We start from the raw sequence: 26,093 nt of genomic DNA on the forward strand, positions 1-26,093 counted from the left end.
ACAAAGAAAGCAACTTTTGGTACTCTCTGATGAGTGACTCCCTTCGCCCTTAATTGTTAAACCAATACATTCACAGGAAGTTGCACATATTTTGCATAACTTTAATTCTGCAGGAAGAGAAGCAGCTGTTAATGACAGTCCCCTTATGGATTGATTTTTTTTAAAAAAATTATTATTTATACCCCACCCATCTGGCTGGGTTTCCCCAGCCACTCTGGGCAGCTTCCAACCGAATATTAAAAACAATACAGCGTCAGACATTAAAAACTTCCCTAAACAGGGGCGCCTTCAGTTGTCTTTTAAAAGTAAAATAGTTGTTTATTGCCTTGACATCTGCTGGGAGGTGTTTTTAAAAATTTATTAAAAATTTATCTTTATTCAACCAGCCTTCTGGCCTGTCCTCCGTCAGGCCTGCCTTCAGATCTTTAGGGACTAGAAACTTCTCTGGGTGGGTGCCTGGGGAGGGGTGGGAGAGGCACGAGATGAAAAAGCTGCTTTCTCCACATGTGGAATCCTGCACCCAGTTCCCGTGTTTGCACAAGTGATTTCTCAGCCCCTTAAATAAATAAATAAATTATTATTATTATTATTATTATTATTATTATTATTTATTAAATCTACTGCCATATACCCATAGGTCTCAGGGCAGTTCACAACAATACACACACAGACACACATAGATAGATAGACACATGATTTTAGAATACTGTATTATTTTACTGTTGTTAGCCGCTCTGAGCCCGGCTTCGGAGGGCGGGATATAAATTATTATTATTATTATTATTATTATTATTATTATTATTATTGTATTCTATGATATATATATAATATATAATATATACACACCACACTATTATATTTTAGACAGAGAGCTGGATAGACTCACACACACACACACATATATATATATGTATTATGCAGCTCTTAAAAATTACCACTCAAGGTACTGAGTTCGAAACCTCTCCGGCCCACCGGAGATACGTGCAGTTCCCTCCTCCGGCCAGCAGGGGGCACCACAGCGACTCCACCTCTTCCGGCGCCCGCGGCGCCTGGGTGAGGGCGGGGCTGCCGTCACGTGTCCCCGGCGAGGGGCGGGGGAGAGACTCGGAGCGACTTCGACGGAGGGGGCGGGGCCCAACTCCGCGCCTGCTCGGTGGCGAAGGCAGAGGGGGAGGGGCAGCGTCACGCGACCAGGCCCCCTCCCCCCTTTTCCCTCGCGACGCGTTTCCGCTTCCGGCTGGCGAAGGAGGGCGTAGCGGTGCTCGGGAGAGAGCGAGAGCGAGGCTCATTTCCGCTTCCGGCTGCTTCAGGAAGGGCATTGAGGGAAGAGGCGGAGGAGAAGCGGCGGCGGCGGCGTCTGTGGCGGGGCTTCCTCGACGCGCGCGCCCAGGTAGGCCCCGCCATGGGGGGGGGAAGGGGCCCGGCTGAGGCGAGGGGGGGGCGGTGGGGAGGGGAGGGGAGGGCGCGTCTCGTGAGGGGGAAGGGGCGGCCCCCGTGGGAACAGAGAGCGGCCCCCGGCAGCCCCAGCCTCCCTTCGCCCCTCGGGCTCCCCGGTCCCTTTGTTGATTTGCTTCAGGAAATCTGCACCCCGCCTGGTCATAGGGCCGAAAGCAACCTCAAAGCGGTTCCCAAAAAAAATAAGACCAGAAAGGCGAAATGTTACTATTATTATTATTATTCTCCTCATCAATGTTTATTATGGCAAACAGGCCGAGATGACTGGCAGAATCCGAGACCTGGGAGAAGAGAGGGTTGAGGAGGACTGGAGGAAATTCAAGATTTATTTACAAAAATATTGTAATTTGGTTGAATTTTAAGAAGGATGCTAGATCATAAATAATTGCCCACCACTGAATTAGATCTGATTTTGATGATAAGTGAGATTAAGGAAAATATAAATTTTTTGGAGAATTGCTAGATTTTATTTAAACGAGCGGAGATAAGATTGTAAACAAGTGGGTAATTTGCTTGGAAAAATTTTTTTTGTAACGACGTAAGTGGGAGCGGGAGATGCGAGGGAGTCCAAAGAAGCGACGACGAAATTATGTTATGATATAAGAAATGTTGTTTAATATTTACACATGTGTATTCAAAAAACCTTAATAAATATGCATTAAAAAAAAATGTTTATTATGGCAAACAGCCATAATAGATTTAGCCAGTATACTAAATGGATTTAGCCAGTATACTAAATCCAGAATTTCTGACAATAAAAACGATGAGCATGGGATTTAACAATCAATATGCTATTTAAGTGGAATAATAAATAATAAGAATAATACCAACATCAATGTTTCTTACAGCCAACAGCCAGCATACTAAAACCAGAATTTCAGCATAGTTCTTTACACAGACAGTAAAAACGATCAACATGGGATTTAACAATCAATATGATATTTAAGTGGAATAATACTAATATTATCATCAATGTTTATTGTGGCAAACAGCATACTAAAACCAGAGTTTCTGCATAGTTCTTCACATAGACAATAAAAATGATCAGCATGGGATTTAACAATATACCAATTAAGTGGAATAAAGATAATAATATTTAGTATTTATACCCTGCCCGTGGTTCCTGCACATGGAAAAACATAATAAAACACCAGGCATTAAAAACTTCCCAATACAGAAATCGAGAAAGACCCACAGCCCAACTTTGACGCAGACCAAAAGTTAAAATGCGAAAGCAGGTCAAAGTCACCTCAGCTTTCTGAGCGCCTGGGCAGGCTTGCCTAAACAGGAATGTTTTCGGTAGGAGGATTCCCTCTGAATTTCTGTTGGCAGGGAGTTTCGCAGGACTGGGCCCATGGTAATGAAGGGTCTGCTTTTTGTTGCCGTCAGATGAGCCTCAACAACACTCCTGATCTCAACGGTAGAGCTGGAGTACAAGGGTTCAGTTACAGATAGGTAGCCATGTTGGTCTGCCATAGTCAAAACAAAATAAAAAAATTCCTTTCAGTAGCACCTTAAAGACCAACTAAGTTAGTTCTAGGTATGAGCTTTCGTGTGCATGCACACTTCTTCAGATACACTGAAACAGAAGTCACCAGACCCTTCTATATAGTGAGAAGGTGGGGAGGGGTATTACTCAGAACCAGTAGGAGAACACTTCAATCTCCCAGGACATTCTATACAAGATCTCAAAGTAGCTGTTCTATTACAAAGGAATTTCAGAAATAGACTGGAAAGAGAAGCTGCTGAATTGCAACTTATTACCAAACTTAAAACCATGGAGAGACCTGGTCTGAACAAAGACATTGGATTCTTATCTCATTATACATGACAAAGCCATTTTTCACCTTCTCACCCCTTGCTTTTTCCTGTAAGACCTTTTGCAGTCGTTAAGAGTCGTCAACAGGCTCATCACAGCTATCTGCCAATCACCCAATCCCACCACCCTTCTGAGTAATACCCCTCCCCACCTTCTCACTATATAGAAGGGTCTGGTGACTTCTGTTTCAGTGTATCTGAAGAAGTGTGCATGCACACGAAAGCTCACACCTAGAACTAACTTAGTTGGTCTTTAAGGTGCTACTGGAAGGAATTTTTTTATTTTACAAGGGTTCAGGTTATCCATGGTCAGATTTGCTCCCCAGTCAGTTGTCTCTCTTGTTTATTATTACTGTTACTGCTACAATTACATACTGCCCTGGAAAAGGTTTTGAGAAGGGCAACCAAAATAATCAAGGGGAGCTATATATGTAGTTCTTTTTATTTAGTGTTGTTGAAGCCATGACAAAAGATAGATCAAGGGAGTGGAGCAATGCAAAACACCCCCCCCCCCATTGGAAAGGTTGCTGCATTTGCTGCTTTTTTCAGTTTAGAAGAAAGGTTGGATAATGTGTGTGTGATAGGATCATACAAGATTATGCATGGTGTGGAAAAAGCGGATAGTTTTCATTCTCATGATATTATAACTCTTTAGGACACCTGAGGAAGCTGATTATTGGAAGGGTCAGGATAAAGTACCAGTGAATACCATTTGCAAGTGGCATAGCTGTCAACTTTTCCCTTTTCGTGTGAGGAATCCTATTCGGAATAAGGGAATTTCCCTTTAAAAAAGGGAAATGTTGACAGCTATGAAGTGGGGGTGGGCTGTTGTTCTGTAAGCACCTGTTTAGCCTCTGTGAGAACAACTAGATGGACAGCTGGCTTGATCCAGCAAGATATCTGGTCAGCGACTGTGAGAACAGGCCTCCTCCAGCAGGGTGGCCTTTTGTTCTTAAGGCTCAAGCCTTGATTCCAACACAGGTGCTGGGGAAATAGAGTTAATAGGGGAAGAATATGTTATTTTAACCACATGCAGGGGAGGGGGGTGGCAGCTGGGAGAGTCCTGAGCTGAGGACCAGGTAGTCCCCATGTCTCCATCGTACATATGCCTCAGGTACATCACCTTAACCTGTAGTAAGGGGGGGGGGATGTTGGGGAAAGCCATGATACTGCTTTACCTTGCAGCCTTATGTAAGGATTAAGGAGGAAATACCTTTGAGCAATCTAAGCTCTGCATCAGTGGTTTATCAATCCATGAGTGCAGGCTGAAGTAAGCCTAGGTGGAAACCTAGGTGACCTGGCTGCGTGCTTATTGGAGTAAGGAAGAAGACTTGCATATCCTTGGTGATAAATCCGTGAGGACCTAAATATAGGTCAGTGATCGCACCCCTGGGGAGGAAGTAAAGGTGCATGGAAATTACCTGAGGCATCCCAAGCTACAGCTGACTAATGTGTGAGAACCCCTGAATATCACCATTTGACAGAAACCACAGCCCTTTCCCTGTGCTTGGAATGCCTGGCAAAGTTGCGATGGGGATGCCTGCCCTTTGTTATTAGAGCAGATTGAAGAAAATTTATTTCTGGCCTGACTGTGCTGGCTGCCAATTAGTTTCCGGGCCCAATTCAAAGTGCTGTTTATGGCCTATAAATCCTTAAACAGCTCAGGACCGCAATACAGTAAGACCACAACTTACGCAGATTTAACTTGTGCACGTTCAGCTTCATACATTTGGCACAAAACAAAAACAAATTAAAAGGGGACAAGCATTTGTGGAAAAAAGACTTTGGCAACCCCCCCCCCCCCGCTATTGAACCCAGTATGTTTTGATTATAGACGATTTTGGCTTAAGGCACGATCTTTGAAAGATGACCCCCACATAAGTTGCGGGTTTAAAGGTAAAGGTACCCCTGCCCATACGGGCCAGTCTTGACAGACTCTGGGGTTGTGCGCCCATCTCACTTAAGAGGCCAGGGGCCAGCGCTGTCCGGAGACACTTCCGGGTCACGTGGCCAGCGTGACATCGCTGCTCTGGCGAGCCAGAGCCGCACAGGGAAACGCCGTTTACCTTCCCGCTGGTAAGCGGTCCCTATTTATCTACTTGCACCCGAGGGTGCTTTCGAACTGCTAGGTTGGCAGGCGCTGGGACCGAGCAGCGGGAGCGCACCCCGCCGCAGGGATTCGAACCGCCGACCTTTCGATTGGCAAGTCCTAGGCGCTGAGGCTTTAACCCACAGCGCCACCTGCGTCCCCTCAGTTGCGGGTTTACTGTACCTCAAAGACCACCTTTCCCCATATGAACTGATCCAGACCCTGTGATCATCATCACCTGAGGCCCTTCTTTGCATGCCCCTTCCACAAGAGGTCTGGAGGGTGGAAACACAATAAACAGGCCTTTTCTATGGTGGCTCCCCACTTGTGGAATTCCCTCTCTGGTGAGGCTTGCCTTGCACCTTCATTACTTATCTTTAGGTGCCAAATATTAACATTCCTCTTTTCTCAGGCCTTTGGCCTTTTAAACTGTTTTGTTTGTTATTATGTTATGCATTTTTGTGTTTTTATACTGTAAACCATCCTGTGATCCTCTGATAAAAGGCAGTATATAAATTTAATTAATTAGTAGTAGTAGTAGTTTCTATCTAGGAAAAAACCCAAACCACTCTCATGCATCAAGACACTGATACAAAGTGTTGCTGGCAATTGTAAATGAGATGCTGTAGCTGTGGGGCTTGGAATTTAGCCATGTTTACTAGAAAGTAAATGCTAGTGAGTTCCGCTGCCAGAGGAATGTGCCTAGAATTACAGCTGTGATGCCATCACAGGTCTCCCATGTCGCTCTTCTCTCTAATACCTAAATAATAGCTGTATTTTATGTATGAACAAACACTTTCTCTGCTGGCACACCCTTTAGTGTTTGTGTGTATAAAGATCAGGTATGCCCTCTTGCTTTGCTGTTTGTTAACACACACGCTTCATAAACTTCATGGAGACCCACGATCAATATTTGCACTCCTGTGGCAATCTAGAAAGCAAGCTGTCACCATACGTGTTAACGTGCACTGTATGGCTTGTGAATCCCTACTGCAACATTCAGTTAGACGTCTAAAGTACCTCTCTGTTTCTGTAATGCTTTTTGTACCACAGCATTCTGCATCTCTAGGACCAAATCGGATGGAAAACGCTCCCCCCCCCCTTCCACATCAAATTGTGTGGGGGCCTCAGGTGTCTTCTATCACTGAGGGGTTTTTTATGGGCGTAGGAGTTCTGGCACTTCCAGAAATGGCTTATTCAAAAACAGATTCCAGTTAAATGATGGTATTTCCCTCCCTCCCATTCCCTAGGGCTCAGTATGTTTAAGCAATAATGTAGTATGTTGGTGCATTTTCTTATTCTTTATTTGGGCTTGTGACATAATAATCATAATAATTTATTATTCATACCCCGCCCATCTAGCTGGGTTTCCCCATCATCATGGTTCTTACGTAAATAACTGACCACAGTTTTCCATTCTGCTAGGATGATTCCTTCCACCTAAGATTATTTTGTAGGGCAAGGTTTAATGAGGCACTTAAAAGCTGAAACTGCACCACCTCTGGAGATACTTGTTGATCACAAGTGCTGTTTTGCTTCTAGTGAAGTGGTGCCAAATGGTTGCCAACAATGAAACAATTTAAGCTAAGCCATGAGGGAATTGAGACAATTTAGCTCTGTGCTGTCTGCTGAGATTTCAGCAGCTAGACAATTTGCAGACAAGAAAAATAACACAGGGTTCCAGATACACTATCGTTTGTTCATAGGTTGGTATGATTAGCTGTTGTGAAGGGGTCGGCTGGTTGGTCCTTTGAATGCATCAGAATCACGTTTCTCTCCCTCGGAAGCTTTTGCTTCAGTTTCTAACAAACCACGGTTTAGCATTTTTTTCTAACCCAAGCAAACTGTGGGTTGTCTTGCTGAAACAGACAAACTTCAATCCTTGCTTTATGAACCTTACTTGTTTCAGTAAACCATAGTTAAAATGAACTTCAAGGTTGGACGTACCACTAAACTGTGGCCAATTGAAAATGGAGGCAAAGTCTTTTGATCCCCTTATGGTCAGGGTAGGGCAGGGGAGGAAGGTCGTGTGAGAGCCTGAGACTTGTCCAGGTTCAATCCCATAATGATAAATCATAGTTTATTATTATGTCTGAACATGGCCACCATCAGAATTCAGATTAGTCTTGACACTCTATGGGCTGAAGTATATGAGACAGTGATTCACTCAGCTCTGACCAAAGGATCAGATCAGCAAAGAAGATTCTTGGAATAGCATTAAACCAGAGCAGGTCAAAACTTGGTTGGGGTTGCTTCCTGGTCTGATCAACAAGAGAACTTAGCTTACTGTCGTCACCCTGTTCTCTCAGATTTCATTTGCCCCTGCCTTATTTGAGCACTTCCTCCAACCCACTAACATGTCTCTACCACAAAAGCATCCAAAAGTCCTAGGGAAGTTGTGCAGCCAGGCTGAATTAGTTTCAGTCGCTTGTGTGCACTTGTTTTATAATCCAGTTTCACTGTTGCAGAATTCCTGGCTTCCCTTGGTGGGTGCGGCTGTGTAGCTAGTACCAAGGACCTTTGCATCTCTGTCATTCTGGTCATAGCTGTGCCAATCCAAGGCTTAGTCAGCAGCTGGCTTAAAGGTCTTGCCTGTCTTCTCCATTCCCCTTCCTCATTCATGGCATGGGTGTGGCAGCACAGAGGTCATCAAAGCCAGCAATTAGTGCTGAGAAGCTGTTCTATTTTTAGGCTTTGCCTGAGTATTGATCAGGATGGGGAGGGAGGAATAACTCTTGGATACCACTCCTCTGCTAGAGTAATTCAGTATTTCTGTTACTTCCCTGCTTCTCTTCTTGGAAACTAAGGGTTGCTGTTGTCTGACTAGATTAATCCATTGGGATTAATGGACCTAAGTTTGCCTTGTCCACTGGCTCTAGTGGCTCTGCTTTGAGTAGGACCAACATTGGGTACAAATCCAGAAGAAAGAAATGTTATACACACACATGCAAGTGTGAGTAAGAACGGAGCCTTCTGCCAAGAGATCTGTCCCACCCAATATTTGTATCTTGCACAAGTGCCTCTACTGCAGTTAAGATATCATCAGGGACACGGGTGGGGCTGTGGTCTTAACCACTGAGCCTCCTGGGCTTGCTGATCAGAAGGTCGGCGGTTCAAATCCCTGCAACAGAGTGAGCTCCCGCTGCTCTGCCCCAGCTCCTGCCAACCTAGCAGTTTGAAAGCACGGCAGCGCATGTAGATAAATAGGTACCACTGTGGTGGGAAGGTAAACAGCATTTCCGTGCTGCTCTGGTTTCTGTCACGGTGTTCCGTTGTGCCAGAAGCGGTTTAGCGGTTTAGCCCGGAAAGCTGTCTACAGACAAACGCCAGCTCCCTCGGCCTGAAAACGAGATAATAATAATAATAATTTATTATTTGTACCCCACCCATCTGGCTGGGCTTCCCCAGCCACTCTGGGCGACTTCCAAAAAAAATTAAAATCCTCTAATACATCAAACATTAAAAGCTTCCCTAAATAGGGCTGCCTTCAGATGTCTTCTAAAAGTCTGATAGTTGTTGTTCTCTTTGACATCTGGTGGAAGGGCGTTCCACAGGGAGGGTGCCACTACCGAGAAGGCCCTCTGCCTGGTTCCCTGTAACTTGGCTTCTCGCAGTGAGGGAACCGCCAGAAGGCCCTCGGTGTTGGATCTCAGTGTCCGGGCAGAACGATGGGGGTGGAGATGCTCCTTTAGGTATACTGGGCCGAGGCCATTTAGGGCTTTAAAGGTCAGGACCAACACTTTGAATTGTGCTCGGAAACATACTGGGAGCCAATGTAGGTCTTTTAAGACCGGTGTTATGTGGTCTCGGTGGCTGCTCCCAGGCACCAGTCTAGCTGCTGCATTCTGGATTAGTTGTAGTTTCCGGGTCACCTTCAAAGGTAGCCCCACGTAGAGCGCATTGCAGTAGTCCAAGCGGGAGATAACCAGAGCATGCACCACTCTGGCAAGACAGTCCGCAGGCAGATAGGGTCTCAGCCTGCGTACCAGATGGAGCTGGTAAACAGCTGCCCTGGACACAGATTTAACCTGTGCCTCCATGGACAACTGCAAGTCCAAAATGACTCCCAGGCTGCGCACCTGGTCCTTCAGGGGCACAGTTACCCCATTCAGGACCAGGGAATCCTCCACACCAGCCCGCCCCCTGTCCCCCAAGAGCAGTACTCCTGTCTTGTCAGGATTCAACCTCAATCTGTTAGCCGCCATCCAACCTCCAACCGCCTCCAGGCACTCACACAGGACCTTCACCGCCTTCACTGGTTCTGATTTGAAAGAGAGGTAGAGCTGGGTATCATCTGCATACTGATGAACACCCAGCCCAAATCTCCTGATGATCTCTCCCAGCGGCTGCATATAGATGTTGAAAAGCATGGGGGAGAGGACAGAACCCTGAGGCACCCCACAAGTGAGAGCCCAGGGGTCTGAACACTCATCCCCCACCACCACTTTCTGAACACGGCCCAGGAAAAAGGAGCGGAACTACTGTATGACAGTGCCCCCAGCTCCCAGGCCCTCAAGACGGTCCAGAAGGATGTTATGGTCGATGGTATCAAACGCTGCTGAGAGATCCAGCAGAACTAGGGAACAGCTCTCACCTTTGTCCCTAGCCCGCCGGAGATCATCAACCAGTGCGACCAAGGCAGTTTCAGTCCCATGATGAGGCCTGAATCCCAACTGGAAGGGATCCAAATGGTCCACTTCTTCCAGGCGTGCCTGGAGTTGTTCAGCAACCACTCGCTCAACCCTAACCCTTGCCCAAGAATGGAAGATTTGAGACTGGGCGATAGTTGGCCATCGTGGCCGCATCTAAAGATTTTTTTTAAGAAGCGGTTTAATAACCGCCTCTTTCAGCGGGTCTGGGAAGGCTCCCTCATGGAGGGAAGCATTCACCACTCCACGAAGCCCATCGCCTAGCCCTTCCCGGCTAGCTTTTATGAGCCAGGATGGGCAAGGATCAAGGAGACAGGTGGTTGGTTTCACTCGTCCAAGCAGCCTGTCCATATCCTCGGAGGTAACAGATTGGAATTGATCCCACGCAACTTGACTAGACAGGTCTCTAGCACTCTCTCGCCTCGGCCCTGCTCCCACGGTGGAGTCTACCTCTTCCCGAATCTGAGTGACTTTATCTGCAAAAAACTTTGCAAAATCATTGCAGGAGATCATGTGGCCCGTACTGGGCTCCGATGTAGCAGGTGGTTCCGCTAAATTGCGGACCACCTGAAAAAGTCTCCTGCTGCTGTTTTCTGCAGATGCAATAGAGGCGGTGAAGAAAGTCTTCTTCGCCGTCGCTACCGCCACTTGGTAGGCTCGACATTGAGCTCTAACCTGTGTCCGGTCAGCTTCAGAATGGGTCATCTGCCACCGGCGCTCTAGCCGTCTCAACGATTGTTTCATTGCCCTCAGATCCGTGGAAAACCACGGGGCTGTTCGGACTCCATGCAATCGGAGAGGGCGCTTCGGAGCCAAACAGTCAATAGCCCTGGTTAACTCCACATTCCAGCGGGCCACCAGGGAATCAGCTGAAAGGCCATCAACATGGGATAAAACATCCCCTACCACTCTCTGGAAACCATTTGGATCCATTAAGTGGCGGGGGCGGACCATCTGAATCGGTCTCACCTCCCTGCAGAGGGGAACGGTCACGGAGAAGTCCAGTTGCACCAGGAAGTGATCTGACCATGGCACTTCTTTCGTTTCGCTTTTACTTAGTGTCAGATCACCAACATCCATAGAGGTAAACACCAGGTCCAAGGCATGTCCGCGGCTATGGGTTGGGCCAGACTTATTCAGGGACAGCCCCATGGAGGCCATGCTTTCCACGAAGTCCCGAGCGGCCCCTTGTAAGGTCGTGTCGGCATGGATGTTAAAATCCCCTAGGACAACCAAGCTAGGTGTCTCCAGGAGAACATCTGCCACGACCTGAAGCAGCTCGGGCAGGGAATCCTTGGTGCAGCGGAGAGGTCGGTACACCAAAAGGAATCCTGTACTGCCCCTATTGCCCAACTTCCAGAACATGCACTCGGAAAACTGGGTCTTCCCAATAGGACGCCTGGTGCAAACTAATGACTTCCTAAAAATCACTGCAACCCCCCCTCCCCGCCCACATGACCTAGGTTGCTGTGCGTAAGAGAAACCTGGTGGACAAACGGCGGCAAGGACAGGCCCATCTGCTTCATCCAACCAAGTCTCTGTTACACATGCCAGGTCAAGTCCTCCATCCATGATCAAGTCATGGATGGCAGTGGTCTTACGAATCATTGACCTGGCATTGCACAGCAGCACCTTCAGGTCATGTGGGTATCCCTTGCTGATTCCAGTATCCATACGGTCAGGACCAGACCTGGAGGCGGGGATAGTCCTCAAGCAACGACTAAGCCTGCTTCCTCGGTAATGACATGGTCTGGTCTTAGCGTAACTCCTCCTACCCGTGATCACTGAGATCGCTTGTCCTGTGGAACCTGCCCCAGCCATTTTGTTTGCTGGGACCCACTCCCAGGCAGCCCTGGCCCCACCCCTTAAAATCAAAATAAAACCTATACAAAAAACAAACCAACAGAACAATAAAACAGTAAAAACAAAAAACAAAGAAAGTTACAAACACAACATAATTAAATTAAATTAAACAAATTCCCACACCCAAATAAACACCCACCCCATATACCAGAGGCCTCCTTGGAGCCTTATACACTGGTAGTGAGTATGGGGCCCAGGCCTAAGGTGGAAAATGGGCATTGCAGGGGGAGCGGTCCTCCCCAAGACTCATTGGCAGAGCGGCAGCAGCAATGTCCCAGGCCTCCTTGGAGCCTTATATGCTGTGCTGGAGTATGGGGCCCACCCCCAAGCCCAAGGTGGAAAAAGGGCTTCAAGGGGGAGCGGTCCTCCCCACAAACTCACGGCAGAGCGGCAGCAGCCAGATGAGCACCACAACCCTATAGTCGCCTTTGACTGGACGTAACTGTTAGAATTTCAGCTCCAGTCGTCCGAGCTGATATGGCTCATCTTCCTTTGAGCCCAGCAGTGCATTAAAACAACGAAGTCCACAACAGAAGGATGAGTCAGATATGGGCTACATTGCTATACTTTATTACTAAGCTATACAGAGAGCAAAGAAAAACACATCTCCTCTCTGTGAGAAGCAGAGAGCAACTGAACAAAAGAAACGAAAGAACAAAGGAAACGTCACATCCCGTCTCCCTTTCCTGGGAGAATCCAACAGTATCTGGACTCTCTGGAATGTAAACAGTCCTGTGACTGCAAGCAGCTGCTCAGTGAGAGAAACGGAAACTAACAGTAACTGTCCAGGGATCCTTTACCTTTTTACCTATTAAGAGCATAGGCAAACTCTGGCCCTCCAGATGTTTGGAACTATACTCATCATCCCTGACCACTGGTCCTTTTAGTTAGGGATGATGAGAAGTGTCGTCCCAAACATCTGGAGGGCCAGAGTTTGCCTATGCCTGATCAAGAAGATTCCTGCTGCGTCAGACCAAGGGCATCCTGTTCTCACAGCAGCCATGCATGCCCATGGGAAGCCCACAAGCAGGACCTGGGCACAACCGCATTCCCCCCCCCACCTGCATTTCCCCTGCAAGTGGTATTCCTAGGTAGACTGCCTCTGATATTATGGGTACCTGGTATTGATCTGGATGGGTTGTAGGATGGCACCACAGTTCAAGAAGGACACTGACAAACTGGAACGTGTCCAGAGGAGGGCAACCAAAATGGTCAAAGGCCTGGAAACGATGCCTTATGAGGAACGGCTAAGGGAGCTGGGCATGTTTAGCCTGGAGAAGAGGAGGTTAAGGGGTGATATGATAGCCATGTTCCAATATATAAAAGGATGTCACATACAGGAGGGAGAAAGGTTGTTTTCTGCTGCTCCAGAGAAGCGGACACGGAGCAATGGATCCAAACTACAAGAAAGAAGATTCCACCTAAACATTAGGAAGAACTTCCTAACAGTAATAGCAGTTTGACAGTGGAATTTGCTGCCAAGGAGTGTGGTGGAGTCTCCTTCTTTGGAGGTCTTTAAGCAGAGGCTTGACAACCATATGTCAGGAGTACTCTGATGGTGTTTCCTGCTTGGCAGGGGGTTGGACTCGATGGCCCTTGTGGTCTCTTCCAACTCTATGATTTTATGATTCCTGTGCATCAGGGCATTCAGCAGGGCTCCTCTGTGTTGCCTCATTGGGTGTGGAGTGGTGATTTTGCCACTCCTATCTGGATCCCTCATTACCCCAGTTATGTTAGGATGGCCAGAATGGGTGGATCATGTGGGAAACAGGAGTATGCTGAATTTGGGGGGAGCATCTGCTCCTGCTCTTAACTATAATTAAGGGTTCCTGAAGAACAACTACCTCCCATATGTACCCTCATGGATCTTCTGTTCAGCATAATATATAAGGCATTGTTTTCAGGTTTGGCAACTGGGTCTGAGGCCTTAGCCTCTTCCATTGTACCTCTTTGGCGTGCCTTCCTCAGGGAGAGCCAAATGACCCCACTTCTATATGCTGGCTGGTGCCAGATGAAGACCCAGATCTCTAGGGAGGCTTTTGAGGGAAGCTGAATGGATGGAGGATTGTTTCCCTGCTGATCTGCTGAACTTTCTGGATGCCTGTTGTGATTACCGATTTTACTGTTGAAACTTAACTGTTTAGCTCATGGTTTGATTGTGCTTGTTGTACATTTTCAACACTCCCTCGGGGGAATAAATATGGGATAGATTTTTCTCAAGTTATTGTGCAGCATTTAAGCCAGGGGTGAATGGCAGTGGCAGATGCTCAGGAGTTGTAGTCCCGAAACAGCTGGAGGGCCAAGTCTGGCCATCACTGTGTCTAGCGGGTCAAACCAATAAGATGATTTGTGGTTTTACAAGATGCTACCAATGTTAGGTGGGGTTGTTTTGATTTATACAAACGTTGTTGTATGTGACTTCTTTCTTTTCCTTTTATGATATTGTATATTTATGTTTTTAACTGTATCTCTGGTAACAAGTGACTAATAAGTCCCATTAATAATAATACTGACACTGATGGCACTGATACGGTGGCTGCGGGTAGTGACTCTCAAATACAGTCGTACCTTGGATCTCAAACTGCTTAGTTGCTGAACGTTTCAGCTTCTGAGTGATCGAAAACCGAAAGTGAGTGTTCTGGTTTTTGAATGATTTTCAGAAGCCAAACATCCGGCACGGCTTCTGCAGCTCCTGCAGACAATTGGAAGTCACGCCTTGGTTTTTGAACGGTTCTGGGAGTCTCACGGACTCCTGGAACACATTCTTTTTGGCAACCAAGGTGCGACTGTAGTGGTTTGTAGGAACCCAGTTGATGGTGAAGGTGGCTGAGCATGCAAGGGCTTAATGATGTGCAGTTCAAGAACTCTCATTTGTGCACCAAAATGTGCTTCATCTAAATTACATGCCTGCTGTAGTCTGAAATTCTGCATTAAACCAATCTCATTTATTTCTTTTACAGGAAAATGTCAGCTGCTGACGACTTCTCGGTAAGTCTTCCAAGTTGGCTACTTTCTAAGTTGCAACCAGAGTGGAGTTAATTTAAATCATTTTTTTACAGAAATACTCATTCTTGCTGGTATAATCTTAATATTTAAAACCATATGAAGGTTTCATTTTTGGAATAATAAATTTTTGGAGTAGTTTCTACAGGTTTATCAAAAATTACTGATTTGGTTATACTATTAGAAATACATAGACAGATAATTATGAAATTATTGTGAGGTTTAATAAGTTAACTTTATATTTGGACAACTTTTCTGCTGTATATTTAAATAACAATTTAAACAATTTATTTAACTGAAACAATAACATTGTACATATGCATCCATGTTTGTTAACTGATGTGGTTAAACGTTGTTTTTTTAAAAAACAAAAACAAAAACTTAGACTGAGTTTTGGGCACCCATGAAAAACTTAAAACAAATCCTTATTTCCTGATGAATAGCCTTTGGACTATAATGTAACTTAAATAGAAAACTATACTTAGAAAGATTTCCCCCCAAAAAGCATTTTATTTTAAAAATCCAATTTAAATTTTAAAAAATCATATTTTTTTTTTAAAAAATCAATGATTTTTATCCACCCTGGTTGCAACCAATGTGTGATTGTATTGAGACCAATTCCGATGTTTGAACGGATGATGGTGTGTATTCCAATGCAAACCCAAGAGCTGAATTTTTTATGGGGAAAGAAGCACATTAAGTTGCTATAGCTTTTTACGCTGACCCTTGAATGTTACGGTTGGACTGCTTCATTTTGTTAATGCAGTTAACCTCCCCCATCCCACATAATGTTAGTGGTTAATCTCTGCCCACTGGGACTATAACCTGCGTTGTTGGGGGGGGGGGTGGAGGTTGAGATTGTCCATCCGACAAGTGTGTGGTAGGAGCCCTGATAAGAGGAGGCAGAAGGTTTAGGAGAAAGCTTTTCTGAAGAAGGGAAGGCAGGGCCTAAACCATGGAGACATGAGGCGACGTCAGCATGGAACAAATGTGGAATGGAGGGAGAGAAAGAATAGGCAGGCAACCATGGACTGGAAATGGCCTGAACAATTGTGACCCACCAGTAAGATATGTGGGTTTGCAGAAAAATTCCCAGTTCCCCAAATCAACAGAGACCTGACTAAGTACAGTCATCTTACTATAACAACACTTTTTAAGGTATAATTAAAAACCCCACCCTCCCACTATATATAAGGGTCCTGTGACTTCTGTTTCAGTGTATCTGAAGAAGTGTGCATGCACATGAAAGCTTATACCAAAAACAAACTTAGTTGGTCTCTTAAGACAATTTTTTAATTTTTTTATATATTTCAACACTTTTAAAATGTGCTTTGTTAAAATTTCCAAGCTGTCTAAATAGTTTTTCCCTCTTAATAATGAACAGTGTTTGAGCTGATGTACTTACCTGGGGGAAATTTGAGAAAAGCACACTTAACTCGGCAAGTTCACATGTTAACTTGGAAGTGGTTTTACTGGGATACTTAAGAGTTGACCATTGATCGCCTTAAAAAGGTAAAGGGACCCCTGACCATTAAGTCCAATCGTGACCGACTCTGGGGTTGCGGCACTCATCTCGCTTTATTGGCTGAGGGAGCCGCCATACAGCTTCCGAGTCATGTGGCCAGCATGACTAAGCCGCTTCTGGCAAACCAGAGCAGCGCACGGAAACGCCGTTTACCTTCCTGCCAGAGCAGTACCTATTTATCTACTTGTACTTTGACATGCTTTCGAAGTACTAGGTTGGCAGGAGCTGGGACCAAGCAACGGGAGCTCACCCCGTCGCGGGGATTCGAACTGCCGACCTTCTGATCGGCAAGTCCTAGGCTCTGTGGTTTAGCCCACAGCGCCACCCGCATCGCCTTAACCTTCTTTAAAGAACAATAAAGCGGAGGTGCTGAAATCTTGGTGGGTCACAGCGAGAAGCTGGCCGCCCCAGAGTTGGGTCAGGACTCACCGGCAGAGAATTTGCTGTGGAAAGGCACAGTGAGTTCCCCCATGTCTTGAATCGGGTGTGCTTCGATGGTGGGATGAGCAAGGAAGGTATCAAAACAGTCTAGAGAGAGATGAGAGGTTGTTCGTATGTGGCTGATGCCAGAGATGGTGGTGGCGATGATGATGATAAAGTGTAGGCTCCTCTGGTGGAGTAGCAACAGTGGTGGAGTCTCACCCTGTGTTTCGTTTTCCTAGCTGGCGGATGCTCTTCCAGACACGTCTCCTGCCAAGAACGCCTCCTTGGGCAACACGAAACCTGCTCAGCAGCCCGGCCAGCCCCCCCAAGCCTGGCCCGCTTCCAACCCCTGGAACAACCCGCCAAGCGCTCCCCCCGCGGCAATGTCGGGGCTGCCTCCCAGCACGTCCACCTCCAACGTCCCTTTTGGACCCCCTCCCACGGGAATGTACCCTTCCCTCCCCCCCGGAGCCCCTGCCCCCTTCCCACCTCCTGGGTCAGCTTGCCCCCCTCCCGGCACCCCTTACCCGCCCCCAGGCCCTGCCCCACCTGGCCAGTACCCTCCTCCAAACATGTCCTTCCCAGAACTCCCCAGGCCCTATGGGGGCCCAGCAGAGCCAGCTGCGCCCCCTGCTGCCGCCGTCGGGCCGTGGGGGTCCATGTCTGCCGGAGGAGGGTGGGGGCCCGCCGTGGGGGGCCAGTACCCTGCGCCTAGTGTGCCGTACCCACCCCCAGGGCCGTATTCAACTCCCACCCAGGCACCGGGGGCCGCTCCTACAGTGCCGTGGGGCGCCGTCCCCCCCGGACCATGGGGGCCTTCGCCACCAGCCCCATTTCCCCCGCCCACAGGGTCCTATCCGGCTCCAGGACTGTACCCAACGCCGCCGAATCCTTACCAAGTGCCACCTGCGCCCGCTGGAGCTCCGTCCATGCCAGGGGGCCTTCATGTGAGTACAGCAAGCTGCTTCTTCTTCTCTTAACAGATCCTTCATTTGCAGCTCAGCTTTAGATGTGCTTCATCAGAGCCAGTGAACCTCTTCAGAGGCAGCTGTTGAATTGCAGCTTTTAATTTGATAAGCTTTATTTTTCCTTATTGTATTTATTTGGGGTTTTTATTTATTTATTAGATTGATATACCGTCCCTTCATCAAAAGATCTCGGGGGTGGTTCACAAGATAAAAATACAAGATAAAAGCACAAATTGTTAGAACAGAAACATCAAAAGAGTAACCCTCCCTCCCTTTTCCATGGCAGCTTGTCTTAGGAATCCCTGCGTATCACAAAGAATCTTGGGGTGTTTTCTGGAGTGCCCTATGACGCGTAGTGTCTTGTTCTGCCCTGCATCATCTTCTTGCGGTGGCCAACTGGATGCCTGTGCGAATCCTGCTAGCTGTCAGGAGCTCGTCCTACACTCGAGTAAGACCCTGGCAGAGACACATGCCCAACTGGCATGTTCTCTCCCTCCTGGTCGATCGTTCGGGAGCTTCAAAATCTTTCTTCTCCCTGAACATCACGGCGACCAATGCCAACAGACATCGGCACACTTAGGGATCCGCAGAGTCTTCGCAGCTTGCGTAACAGAACTCAGCAACTCAGCATTTTGGCTAATCTACTTACATATAAACACACACGGAGCACTGCAACATGGCTCCCTCTATCTCTAGCATCAGACAGCAGAGAAAAAGGACAAAGGACAATAGTCCCACTTCACGGCACACAGTAACACAAACATCATTTCTCCGTCACTTCCCAATCTGCGGAGTCAAAACATACACTGTCATGTGATAGACAACAATCCCATGACTGCAGTCATGGAGGAGCCCCCTCCCCACCTGTGATTCCAATGCAGCTGGCATCCTAGCAGCTCCCACAGGGGAGGGAGAACATCCCCATTGTAGCCACCAATGGCAGCAACCCTGCTGTTGGGGGTGGGAAATAGCCAAGGATGCATTGCTAAGTGCAGATCATAGCCTCTTCTGCCCATTTCAGTGAGTCACATTTAGGGCCCTTATGCTTCAGGGGAAAAACCTATTGGTGAGTGACAATGGTCTAAAAAACAGGGAATCTCTAGGCATGGCTTCTGCTGGTCAGCGGGTGTGATTTCCGTATGCAACACTAATCCTATCCCCATAGCATGTTCTGTAGTCACTGCAAGAACAGCCCTGGTAGCATCATTTTTTAAAAAGAAAAGAATCTGCTGCCTGTCTAACACTGTCCTTTTCCCCATGCAGATAATAAACTGGCCTCAGTCGCACACAATAGGCTCGGATATAGATTTAGATCTGTTGAGAGAAATGCGCGTTTAATGGCTTTGCACATTTGTCAACCCCTCAACCCTTCGTCTGGAGCAAACCCTCAGTAGTTTGATCTTGGAACTGCAGAATCTGACTGACCTCTGTCTCTTTTTATTCTTTTCCCCAGCCTTACCGTTGAACTTGTGCCGGGCTGATGAAGTGCAGTCTCCTCACCTACAACTGCTATTTACAAGAGAAGTTAAACATTCGTTTTCTGTAACCTTTTGGAGTCTCAAAAGAGCTCGCTCACCTTCTGCCTGCTCATCTGAGGCACGGAGGAGGACTCTGCGTAAGCTGGACTCTGTTCAAATGCTGAAGTAACCTTTTTGTTTGTCAGTGAATTAGGATAAAACATGCCCCAGCTGCCCGATCCTTGCTTGGGAGGTGGGGACCCCACCTTGGAATATGCGGCTGTTTGCCCAGAGGGTTAGGACTGCTCCAGAATAGTCCAGGAATTTGATGGAAGGCCTGGACCCATCGCCATTGCTGGACTTGTGTCTGTGTGTTCAGGTTATTCAAGTCAATTCAATAAACTCGGTGTATTCTGGAGAAATTATTGGACAGATAGGCCAGTCACATTACGAGTCACTCATCAAACTGAAAAGAAGCAAACCTTGTTAATCTGGAGGCAGTTCTCAACATCGCATTCAATTTATCTTAAGCCATGTTCTGGGAGATAGTTGGCAGAGATTTAGATCTGACACTTGATGTCTAGCCTCCAGGCAGCTGTGAACATCGTTGCACCGCCCAATTTAGGTGTTCGGGCAGTTCGGATAGATCATTCTGAGGGGCTAGTCTGCCAGCCGAATTAGACTTCACTGTTTTCATTAAGAGAATGGATTTTCCTTCTGAAATGGTCCACATATTAAATCTAGGACTTAAAACTGCCATTGGGTTGACTGATGAGCCCTGATAACTTTTTGGTTGTTTTTGTCCTTCAAATGGAATTAAAATGTTTATTGTAGGCAGGAGGCAGGAATCTGACCAGATTAATCCTCTTCTTGCTTAGTGGCTCCAGAACCCATGGTCCTTGCATAACCGCTGCCCTCACTTGGGAACCGATGGTGTCTATTATCAGAACTCCACAAAGCGCAGTTGCACCTTCACCTGAGTGCTATCGTCTTGATCTCAAATCAGATGGCAGAGTCTAATATCGGATTAAATAGGAAGGTTGTTCTGCAGCGGGGGGTGTCTCCTGACATCTGTTCTCAGGCCATCTTGGTTCAACAAAGTAAATTGCGTATAGCCAACACCGGGCAGTGGCTGCAACAGCAGTTTTAACTTGCCTGTGTGTGTACTTTCCCCTTCCATTCTGGCTTCTCAGACTTCGTCCCTAGGCTCAAGTAAACCCCTCCTTCAGACAGCCCCTGTAGGAATGGCACCATGCACTCATCTGGTTGCTGTTGGCGTCAACAGTGTTGCAGGACAGGACAGACTTGCCAGTAAACCCACAGTTTAGTTGCCTGCAAAACCAGCTGTGTTGTCTGTTTGACAAACCTCTGTCTGCTCATCCAAAGGATTCATAGGCAAGTGACCATTTAGAAATGTGGGAAATGGCTCTGCAGGAGGGCACCCTGTTGCTCATCGGTGTCTCACCCCTGAGAATTGCAAGGCTGGGTAGAGTAGAGATGAGATGTTCTTCTCTAGCGGCTGCAAAAAAAAAATACTGGTTAATCATGGCAGGACTAGGTTCCCCTTTGGGTTCCTTCCGACTCTACGATTCTGTGCTGCGGAGTGGACATGGAACAGGGAGTTTAAACAAACAAAATAAAAAAATCTGCATGTGTGGAATGGAGGGGCCTTTCCAGTCTGTGCTTGTGTAAGTTTGTGGCAAGCGTTTATTTCCCCTTGGGTGCATGCCTTCCTTCTTCCATGTTGCACTTCTCTGATGGGGATATTGCACCCTCCCAGAAATTCAGAGCCTAGTATTTTCTTGGTTGTGGGGAGGGGAGAATGCTCCCCCCCCCCGCCCCCGGCTAGCACATTCATTGTTGTTGTGATTTGCTCGGTGGTATGTGACTTTGCAACACCCGCAGCTATCGGATATTGTTCGGTGTGGTAATTGAGGTTAGTGATGGGTGACAATTCCCCTCTACATCCCCAGCTCCACCAGTTTTGTCAAGAACTCCAAGCCTAATAAACCCTGAAGTAAAAGTCCTTCTAACCTTTCAAAAAGAAAAGAAAAGAAATAAGCAACCTTTGGTTTTATGTTCTTATATGGCTCTTTGAAGGCTGTGTGCTGTGCTGCTTCTGTGCTCGAAATCCCCGCCCTGCATGCACATTCAGCAAAGTTATTTGTTCTCCTGTTTGGGTGGGACGCATTATTGGCACTGAACAGGGACTTGCCAAAGTATGCAAAAGCTAAAATGAAGCGTGGGCATGCATTGACCTGTGGAAAGGCCCCAGAATCACCGTTTAGCACTTGGGAGTCGTTTACCGTAATTGCTATTCCATCAGGTTTTGGACAGGGCAGGAGTGGTTTGTTCCAGGTCCGAAGCGTGCGAGGTTCTGAGATGTGCAGGAGAGAAATGCGAATGTACCTACCATAGACCAGCCTAAGACAACCCACGTGTATGTCTTCTGTGTGCTTTTTTTTTATTAAAAAAAAATGAACTCTTGGAAATAACAAACGATACAGGAGTTTTCCACAAGGCTGGAGCAGACCAGTGGTCGTGCCAAACCTCAAGCTCATAGGACAGACTTTTCCAAAGGTGCGTTCAGTGGCTCCACCCTGAGGCTGTCTTCTGTAGAGACTGCAGGATTTGTAGTGCCCCTGGAGAGGAAGAGGAGAGAGACCATAGACCTGGCTAAGAGCGCATCACATCGTCTTTGAATTCAGCTATAACCCGCTTGGCTGAAGCTCCTGCAAAAGTAGGTGCTAAGATCCCACCTGAAACTGTAAGGGCCTTCAAGTCTCGTCCAGCCTCCCTTCTGCTCCTATTGATCATGCACATGCAAAAGTGTTGGGGATGCAGTGGAGTCACAAAGTGTGTGTCCTGTCCCCGGCCAGCAGCCAGTGCAAATAAGCAGTGGTATCTCTCAGCCAGGACAAGGGGGTGGTTTGGGCTATACACTGTTTTCACCTTGTGTGTTGGCTCTGGAACCTAAACCCCGTGTAAGATACGGCTCTGCTGCACCATGCAGGTGTACTCAGAAGTAGGCCCCACTGAACTTGATGGGACTTACTCCCAGGTAAGTGGGTATAGGATTGCAGACAGCTTGGACAGAAAGGCTGGCCGGCCGCTGCTTCATCTGTTCCAAATTAAGAGGATGAAACCTGAATTCAGGGCTCTGCAGATTTATTAAACCTCTGCCCAGATGCCATGCCGAGAGAGAGCCTGGATTCTGTGCAGAGGTTTGTGCAGGGCACCACCCGTAACCATTCACTACTTTGGCATAATTCTGGGGTGCTCGGAAGTGGCAGAAGCAGAGGGCCAGGCAGGTTGCGGAAACCCCAGTCAGCGACAAACACACCCTTGGGAGACCTGCCAGCATCTGCCGCAGTTCCTGAAAGCTGAGATCCTGTGTCCGGATTTCCACATTCTCTTCCTTTTCCACCTCCCTCAGAAACGCTGCCTGAACACAGCAGCGACTAGATAGGGGTCGGTCGACAGATGCATTGCTCTGGTTCAGCCTTCCCACAGCCAGGTACCTGTCGGATGTTTTGAACTGCCAACTCCTGGCACCTGGGTGGGCTTTGATGGGAGATGGCAGGCCTAAACATCTGGAAGGCGGCGGAGAAGGATGCTCTGGTGACACCATTTGGATAAAAGGGATCATGCATTGCTGGTTGGCATCTGTCTGTCTCGGCAGACGATGGAAAAGTGCAGCTTCAGAGGAGAGAGATGTTTTGTTGCAGCTGGGGCAGATGAGGGTGTCCGGTTGTGCCACTGCAGATGCACCATGGCGTTTCTTCTCTCTGTGCTCCCTCCCAGTGTGCATATGTGGAGAAAATATATATATATATCAAAATTTCTCTTCTGGGAATATATGGGAAGAGTCAGAGCAGTATATGCAAGGGAGATGGAAGTCCTGTGAATTAAAATGCATTTTGCATCTTTGTGCTTGGCTCCTCCAGGATTTTTTTTCCAAAAATAACAAATAAAAATCCAAAATGGACCAGACTTGGTTATGGACAAAGCATCCTTCCTGGGGATTCACGATCTCTGCTTATTATCCCTTGATGTTACTTGGACCGCTCCCCACCCCCACCCCCCCCGGTCATGAGACTATGCTTTCCTATAAGTAATGGGGGGGGGAGGACCCTACCCCACCATCCCAGGCAATTGTTCAATGCTGTGTAGTAAAACTTTTTAATCATTCTGTCCCGAGTGTGAGCAATTTTTAGCCCATTTGATGCTTGTTATGCAATGGAATTTGTATCAATCTGTACTTTGTGAGTTGGGGGTTTTGTTTTGCTTTTTGAGGGGGGAAAACTGCTGAGAAATTTGGGGTTGGGTTTTTTTGGGCTTGTGCTTCTGGGGTGGATATTTAACTGCATTTGTTTACAATATGGAATTATTAAGCAATCACACTTCTGAAGCATAGACCATATCACCTGCTGCTGTATTATTATTATTTTTCTTTCTAGATGACAAATTTGTTGTATGATGGTAGTGAAGAGGCTTTAAATACAGGATTTGATATTTTTTGAAAATGCTGTCATTTTTTGTATACAATTGGACATTAAACGTATTTTCAAGATGACGGTGTTCAGAGTCCTTAGGTGATGAAAGCTTCCTCCCACCTTGATGTATGACAATAATCCAGTACCCTATCTTAAGAACATAAGAGCCTGCAGGATCATTCCAGTGGCCCATCCAGTCCAGAATTCTACTCTCACAGCCGCCAGCAACTGGTAAAGTCATACCTTGGAAGTCAAACGCCTTTCAAGACAAACTAGGAGTGTTCCGGTTTGTGAATGTTCTTTGGAACCCAGACGTCCACCGCAGCTTCCAATTGGCTGCAGGAGCTTACTGTAGCCAATCGGGAGCCGCGCCTTGATTCCTGAATGTTTTGGAAGTCAAACGGACTTCCGGAACGGATTCTGTTAGACTTCCGAGGTGCAACTGTATTCAGAAGCATTGCTGCCTCCAAGAGTTTTAAAGCGGTCCTTTATCTCTTGTCACTTCTGTGAACACACAACCTGACTGTCTGTCTCTGTTGCATCCCAAAGCAAGGAAGGATTGGACTCTGATTAATAAAATACGAGACTTGACCAGCAAGACTCTGGGAAGAGGTACCAATAATAATCCTGTCCACCCCTTGGCCCAGGTCGTTTTATTCACAAAAGAACTTTTTACACAGTGTTTGTAAGAACCAAGCAGATTTCCTCTGAGCATTTTAAAAAAAAACCCATGTGGGGACAAAGTTAAAGTTAAAACTACAAAGAGCTAATTTGAGCATGCATACATTCTGAGAGTAAATAAAACAAGATTAGAGGAATGCATTCAGCAAAACCCCGGAGGTCATAAACGGGAGAGGAAGGATGGCAGTATTTACCATCTCCTTGTGAACACTCTTCCTGGCCCTTAAGATCTATCAAGATTAACAAACTACATCAAAGCTACCTTCTATCTTTATGACCCAGGATGCCTGGGGAAGCAACCAGTCTGTGTTTTCAAATGCTTATACGTGCCTGTCAGGCGTAGAGAAAGCAAATGGCAGAGGTGCAGAGGCTTGTGGGATTCGATCAGAAATTATTGTCAATGAATCAAACCCAGTCAACGCCATGCGGACACAATGGCTTGCTCCATATTTCATAATTCCTCATAGCAATTCCACCTGACCCCCACACTCTGGATATTTGCACCCCCAACAGTCTCCAGGCACTGTGGTCGTCTGCAAGGGATTCCCACATGGGGTTGAGATCGCCAGCCTCCACATGTCATGCTTCCAGACATTTTTGTAACACAGAGTGCCTGTGTGCCTGAAGCCTGCTCCCCGCAGAGCATGTCCTGGGGGGGGGGGGTCCTGCCATCTTCCATTCTGCGGACATAGCCAAGCCAGTGTAGATGCTCCGATTCCACCCGACGCTGAGCATGTGGAAGGCATCGAGGCATCACTCTTGGTGGGTTGAAGTTGCCCACAGTTCACTTCCATCAAGCAGCATGCTCAACAGTGAAGGGTTGGACATTAGCAGTTGCTAAAATTTAGCTCTTACGGTGCAGTGATCTAGTTGGAGCACTGATCTAGTTCGGTCTTTGCAGATTTGGGTTGTTGGAAAGCTGCCCCTCTCCCCACAAACACACCGGCCTCGTGTCACATCACGGACCAGAGCAAGAGAGAGTATTTTGGCCCAGAAGGCAGGGGGGCTGCCCACAGAAGAAGCAGAACTCCAGAGTAGAGCAACTGCTTTGCATATAGAAGGCCTCCGATTTAATCCCTGGCATCTCTGTGTAGCGCTGGGACTTCCCCCTGCAGGAAAACCTGGGCTGTCACTGCAGACAGAACTCAAATCTATGTTTCCAGGTGCCATAAGAAAGCTGCAGAGGTAGCACAGGATAGTGCGCACCCCAGAAATGATCTTTTTCAGCTTCTGCCTTCTGGAAGAAGGTACAGGGTTATAAAGACTAAGACTAGCCGCTTGAGAAACAGTTTTTATCCAAATGCGATTTTGGTTTTAAACACAGTGTAAGGTCTCTGTGGGAGTATATTGTATTTAATTATGGGGTATCAGAGTTTTTAGGGGGCTAAGCAGGCTGGGATAGCAGGCTTGTTGGTTTTTGAATGTCTGATGTAGATTTTTTCAATTTCGTTCTGTATGGGACAATGACAATAAAGATTATCGTATCATATTGAAATAGATGGACCAAAAGCCTGAATCTTTGCAATGCACCTTCCTTATTCCCTTTTTAAATTAGCAGTTCCTTAAGGTTGGCAGTTCGAATCCCCGCGGTGGGGTGAGCTCCCATCGTTCGGTCCCAGCTCCTGCCTACCTAGCAGTTCGAAAGCACCCCTAAGTGCAAGTAGAT

The 26,093-nt window shown here is 47.0% G+C and overlaps 1 protein-coding gene across 1 annotated transcript; it reads left to right on the forward strand.

The window, feature by feature from the left end:
- The first annotated feature begins 1,251 nt into the window (after positions 1-1,251).
- Positions 1,252-21,709, forward strand: MAPK1IP1L (mitogen-activated protein kinase 1 interacting protein 1 like). The gene is made up of 4 exons (XM_079963087.1): positions 1,252-1,390; positions 14,835-14,862; positions 17,065-17,772; positions 19,247-21,709. Exons 2-4 carry the CDS (start codon positions 14,839-14,841, stop codon positions 19,256-19,258), a joined length of 744 nt encoding a protein of 247 aa, XP_079819213.1. The 5' UTR covers positions 1,252-1,390; positions 14,835-14,838; the 3' UTR covers positions 19,259-21,709.
- The last annotated feature ends 4,384 nt before the right edge of the window (positions 21,710-26,093 follow it).

Source organism: Podarcis cretensis (assembly GCF_951804945.1).
Source record: "Podarcis cretensis genome assembly, chromosome: 1".
NCBI classification, from domain to species: Eukaryota; Metazoa; Chordata; class Lepidosauria; order Squamata; family Lacertidae; genus Podarcis; species Podarcis cretensis.

Excerpts from the sequence above, each read along its gene's own strand:
- MAPK1IP1L (XM_079963087.1), top strand. The coding sequence starts at position 14,839 with ATGTCAGCTGCTGACGACTTCTCG. Across the intron at positions 14,863-17,064 it reads CAGCTGCTGACGACTTCTCG|CTGGCGGATGCTCTTCCAGA; the intron begins GTAAGTCTTCCA and ends TCGTTTTCCTAG.